Here is a 6,031-nt window from a genome sequence, read left to right on the forward strand (position 1 = left end):
CAGACAGATTGTGTTTTCAGTTTTTAACTAGGAGAAAGGAAAAAAGGAGAGGATAAAAATGAGTTTTTTAGAGCAAACGGGTGGAGCAGTATTGAGGTGGAAGGTAAACAGKTGTAGCTCCTCTATTTTAGTGTCAGAACAATGAAATGTGGAGCTCTGTGAGTTGGAGCAGCTTTTTGGAGTCAATTTTGCAAGTTTGTTTTGCAAACAGGGAATAAAGCACGACCAGGTGAAAACTTCAGAGGTCATCTTTTTTTTATCTTTAGCTGATGCAGGATTTGTTGCTTTTCTCTGACTCACTTTAATTTTCATGATGAATCATGCTTCTCTTTTTGTGTTTTCTAATACATTTACAGAACTAATTTCATATTCTTAGCTCTTCCATGAAAATGTTTACCAATGTGACTCATCAAGTCAAACTGAGGATTGAGTCGCAAAGTGGTATGCATGTTAACAAAAAGGTGCATTGGTTAAAACATTTTGCAATAACTGCATTTTGTCAAAATATAATTAACAAAATGAACCTCTGAATTAACTTTTTGAAAGATAATCCTATAATTTTTGAAGCACTCTTTTGAGGAGTAGCAACAAAAAAWTGGATTTTCAGCAGAAAAGCCTTACATTTTTTGCCAATTCTCTGTGCAATAGCAAATCCTTTTTTTCTTCTTCTTCTTTCCATCTGGTAAATCTTAGTATTCAAAATTTGTTTGAGGTTTCTTCTCTAAAATTACATCAAAAATTTATCATTAGAATAACCTTAAAATAGGCTTTAGAGCAAATATCAATGGGTTATCCTGATTAGGAAGACAAATCAAGGCCTATCTCTGGAACCATTCATGCTATCATGAATCATCTGCAGCATAACAATTCATGAAGAAACAAAGCAACTGAGAAACCCACAGAACAAGTTACTTTCATAAACTTGAGTAACCGGTGATTATTCTTCAGATTAAATCAAACATACTCTGATAAAAAAAATATAAAATATATATTTTTGTTGCCCATCTGTGCTGCCCCCTAGATGGTCGGTGCCCTTAGCATTTCCCTACACTGCCTACAGTCACCACAACCAACTAAACATAAAAAAACACAAAATAGCTATATTTTTATCATTTTTATGGTTACTAAGCTAAAATGTGGTGTAACTGAGAGTCATCCYCAACACTAGAGATGTGATGTTCACAAACAATCTGAATCTTTTGAACGGCTCCTTCCAACAAATTACYAGACTCAAGTTGCAGGCAGTAAAGAGACGTTTGGAATTTTATTATATTTTTCCTTGTCATATCTTTATTTTATAATTCTTAGCCACAGAAAATTGCACCTGCTTTGCTTTTTTTGCAGAAAATAAGCAGACCTGTGGAGTACAGGAGCTCTGAAGGACAGGGTTTCCACCTGACACAACACATGGTTCCACCCACGTGACGTGATGGCCTAATCACATATTTCTCTATGTGATGTCTTAAATCGTTCAAAATTAAACAGCTCTGTGAAGCGAACATCTCTACCCAACACTTTGAGCACTGATTGATAATGCAAAATTGTTGCTTAAAACGACATAAAACTGTTATCATTTGGAGTCCGRTTTGTCTGTTAACAAAATACTGTYTTTCATMWCTCACATGATGGATTTTATCAAAACTTTTAGAAAAATAATCATTATTACCTTTTGGAGCTACTCCATTTCAAGATGGCCACCACAGCCAGCTGACCTTGGAAAGCATAATATTTGTTATAATTCAACCAATTTTGGTGTGGTAGCTGGTAATCCCTTAAAAAAAACTGTTGCAGTCAACCCTGTTTGTCWGTTTGCAAAATATCTCAWGAAGCAGCTTAAMGATTTTCATGAAATATTTGAGAAATAACCATTGGCTCTGCTTCTAGTTAAAGATTTTAAACTGAGCACACAGTTTATCACGTTTATCTAACACAAAAATCGTTGTATTTCAGTCAGCTGTACAGATATGTATGTATTGGGTAATTGCTGAGAAACAATGCAAAGGACTTGCGCATAATTCAGGGTCTCGTCGAAACAAGTAAATCATTTCTAAACATGGTTTTAGTTTAAAACTCTGCTTGGAAGGAAGGCTAGCCCTTTAATCTGAGTCAGTTTTGCAAACGGCTGCTGAATATGCAGCCCAATAGAATTAGAATTACCGTAGCTGAAATTTCAAATGTGTTTCATCACTTATTCGTATTAAAATTTAATTTCTCTCTTGTTTTTTTTCCTCTGATCATTTTCGGTTTTTAGAGGAATTATTATTTCCTCTGTCATGAACTATTTATTTTCTAATGCATTTAAAGATAACTTTTCATCATTTAGCTTATTTATGAATGTGAATGCTCCTGCTGGCARAAGTCATGCAAATAATCTGTTTCATTGCTCTGTTTCTTTTGGTTATTTCTCATGCAGCTGAAACTTCTCAGCTCTGTGAGTCAGGAGCGTTTTTTATTTTATTTTATTTTGTTTTACTGTTGTTTTTTTTACATTTCATTTTTCATCAGTTTTTGTTTAATAGCTGAAAAGTATTTGGTTACTTTTCTGTGGTGTGTGTGTGGGGGGGTCAAATCTCAGAAACTGTGACACGAATTTGATCGTGCTTGTAGGCAGAACAGATTATCCGAGCTTCTGTTGGAACAGTGGGGCCAATAATAACAATAAACACGCGCACACGCACGCATTTAAGAGCCAGGCTCGCTCACATCTTTCTCTCCTCTTTCCCTCTGTGTGTGTTTTCTGTCAGACACYCAGGCTCAGCTCCAGTCTCGCGGATGGGAACTTTCTCTGCGTATTTTGCGCACGTTTGACTCATTTCTGATTCACTCCTCCTGCTTCAGGCGARAGATGGACGCAGCGAGGAGAAGACCCTGTGGGAAATGGCTCCGCTACGCGATGCTCACTTGTTTATTGGACGCAGTCTGGGGACAGATCCGCTACTCCATCCCAGAGGAGCTGGAGCACGGAGCTTTTGTTGGCAACATCGCGGAGGACCTGGGATTGGATTTGGATAAGCTCTCCGTGCGCAGATTCCGGATCGTTTCCGGCTCCAAGAAACAGTACGTGGAGGTGAATCTGGAAAACGGGGTCCTGTTTGTGAATGAAAGAATAGATCGAGAAGAACTGTGCGAGCAGAGTTCATCCTGCTCCTTTCACCTTCAAGTTGTGATAGAAAATCCTCTGGAGTTGTACAGGGTGGAGATTGAGATTTTGGACGTGAATGATAACTCTCCCAGCTTCCCCTGGACCGAYTTTAACCTGGACATCTCCGAGTCCGCCGCGCCGGGTTCCCGTTTCCCGCTGGAGAGCGCGCAGGACCTGGACGTGGGCTCCAACTCGTTGCGCACCTACCTGCTCAGCGTGAACGAGCACTTCTACTTGGACATCCAGACGCGCAGCGACGGCAGCAAGTTCGCCGAGCTGGTGCTGCAGACCCCGCTGGACCGGGAGCAGCAGAGCGCGCATCAGATGGTGCTGACCGCGGTGGACGGCGGCGCGTCGGAGAGGTCCGGCACTGCGCAGATCGACGTCACCGTATTGGACGCCAACGACAACGCGCCGGTGTTCGACCAGTCCTTCTACAGAGTGCGCCTGGAGGAAAACGCGCCCAAAGGCACAGTGGTGATCCGACTCAATGCGTCGGACCTGGACGAGGGTCCCAACGCGGACATCACCTACTCGTTCAGCGGCCACGCGCCCATCAAAGTGCGCCAGCTCTTCAGCGTGGACCCGCACACGGGGGAAATCAAAGTCAAAGGTGTGATTGATTACGAGAAAGCCAGGATGCACGAGATTTACGTCCAGGCCAAAGATAAAGGTCCGTCTGCTGTGGCGGTGCACTGCAAAGTCCTGGTGAACGTCTTGGATAAGAATGATAACCTGCCAGAGGTGATCCTCACGTCCGTGTCCACACCTGTGCAGGAGGACGTGCCGCCGGGGACAGTCATAGCCGTGATCAGCGTTATGGACAGAGACTCCGGGGAAAACGGGAACGTGGACTGCGAGATCCCTCATCACGTCCCGTTCCAGCTCCACTCCTCCTTTAAGAACTACTACACTTTGGTGACTTCGGATTTTTTGGACAGGGAGGCGGTGGCTGAGTACAACATCACACTGACCGCCAGAGACATGGGCTCCCCGCCCCTGTTCACAAGGAGGACGGTTCTGGTTCAGGTGTCAGACGAAAACGACAACGCGCCCCACTTCAAGCAGCCTTCTTACTCGGTGTACCTAACTGAGAATAACGCGCCTGGAGCCTCCATCTGCTCCGTGACAGCCCTGGATCCAGATTCGGGTCAGAACGCCTACTTGTCCTACTCTGTCCTAGATGGGGACATCCATGGGATGCCCGTGTCCACGTACGTGTCCATAAACTCGGACAACGGGAACATTTACGCGCTGCGGTCTTTCGATCACGAGCAGTTGAGAAACTTTCAGGTGACTGTCCAGGCCCAGGACGCAGGATTCCCCCCGCTTAGAAGCAACGTTTCTGTCAGCATCTTTATCCTGGACCAGAACGACAACCCGCCTGTAATCGTTTCCCCTGTTGCGCACAACGGAAGTGCGCCCTGCGCTCCTGTCCCCAGGTCAGCTGACGCGGGTTTCCTTGTCACTAAAATCAGCGCGGCCGACGCGGACGCAGGTCAGAACTCGCGCCTGTTCTATCAGCTCCTCCAAGCCACAGACCCGAGTCTGTTTAGTGTCGCTCTGTACACGGGGGAAGTCAGGACGCTGCGGCAGATTGAGGACAAGGAGCCCACCAGGCACCGGTTGGTCATTCTGGTGAAGGACAATGGTCAGCCGCCCCTGTCGGCCACGGCTTCCATCATCCTGTCAGTGGTTGACAGCCTGCCGGAGTCGCAGCCCGATTTGGATGACCTCCACAGCCCCCAGCACAGCTCCAARTTCACCCTGTACATAATCGTGGCTCTGGGGGCCGTGTCCTTCACGTTCCTGCTGGCCATCATCGTCCTAGTGGCAGTGAGGGGACTGAAGGGCAGAGCGTCCGGCAAAAAGTCCAGCTTCCCCTCCTCCCACTCCCCCTGCTGCTGCTCCCCAGCAGAACTCTCCTCCACCACCACGGAGGTGTTCAAAAAGTCCAACCTGAATGTCCGCATGTCCGCGGGCGCGTCAGGCTGCGCAGAGGCGCACAGCAGCAGCGGCGGCGGCGGCGGCGGTGTGCTCCCACAGATGTACTGCTATAAAATGTGTCTGACTCCGGAGTCCTCCAAGAGTGACTTCATGTTCCTCAAACCGTGTAGTCCGGTGATGTCGGTCCAACAGAACAACGCCAAGAGCACAGATCATCTGACCTCAGGCTGGAGCGCGCTGGAACGGAACGAGACGTCCAACATCAGAGCAGCGACACCAAACCAGGTAACTCATGGGAATCTGGCAAACAGACTTATTCAGGATGTATTTGTTTAATTAAAATTCACTTTKGGGATCTGATAAGTGAGATCAAACTTAAGTCACATCCAATCCAAAGGATGGCAAACTGATTTTACGCAGAGATTATCTTTTTTTTTTTTTTTACTCCAGGCTCACGTGAAAATTAGTTCCCATCCTATAAGTATGATCAAATTGGCCATTTATATGGAAATTTACAAAATATGAAAAAGACCAAGGAAATCAATATTAAAATAAACATGTTGGGATTCAACTTTACTGTGCCTTTGTCATTCCTCAAGTTCTATTTTTGTCCATTCTGTTTTTGTTTGGGTCATGTTTGATTGTTTTAAGATGTTATTTTTTTTTTTTAATATATAAAGATCAAATCCTTGAATTTGTGGGTTTTATCTTTTCAGTTAATGTAGCCACCCTGACACTCAGTACAATGTTTGTGTGAACTGGAAGCACAATTTTGATTATAAAACTAAACATACGTGGGGTCCATCAACCGTGATTTATGTCCCTATTGGAAGAAGAAGGACATCCCAATAGAATAATTCATTCTGTAGGAAGAGATGCATTGCTTACACACAAATGACTGCAGCATCAATCAACAAACAAATAAATAAATAAATAAATAAA

At 44.6% G+C, this 6,031-nt stretch overlaps 1 protein-coding gene across 2 annotated transcripts in view; it reads left to right on the plus strand.

Moving 5' to 3' along the window:
* Positions 1-2,556: 2,556 nt before the first annotated feature.
* The window catches only part of LOC106519378 (protocadherin-10), a 6,629-nt gene continuing 3,154 nt past the window's right edge, over positions 2,557-6,031 (plus strand). Inside the window, exon 1 of one of the 2 annotated variants that reach the window (XM_014011013.1) lies at positions 2,557-5,374. In XM_014011013.1, the coding sequence (XP_013866467.1) occupies positions 2,846-5,374 (2,529 nt within the window). In that variant the 5' untranslated portion in view covers positions 2,557-2,845. The remainder of the gene's footprint in view (positions 5,375-6,031) is intronic. The other variant, XM_014011012.1, reaches the window with a different exon arrangement.

Source organism: Austrofundulus limnaeus, unplaced genomic scaffold (genome assembly GCF_001266775.1).
Source record: "Austrofundulus limnaeus strain Quisiro unplaced genomic scaffold, Austrofundulus_limnaeus-1.0 Scaffold76, whole genome shotgun sequence".
Classification (NCBI taxonomy): domain Eukaryota; kingdom Metazoa; phylum Chordata; class Actinopteri; order Cyprinodontiformes; family Rivulidae; genus Austrofundulus; species Austrofundulus limnaeus.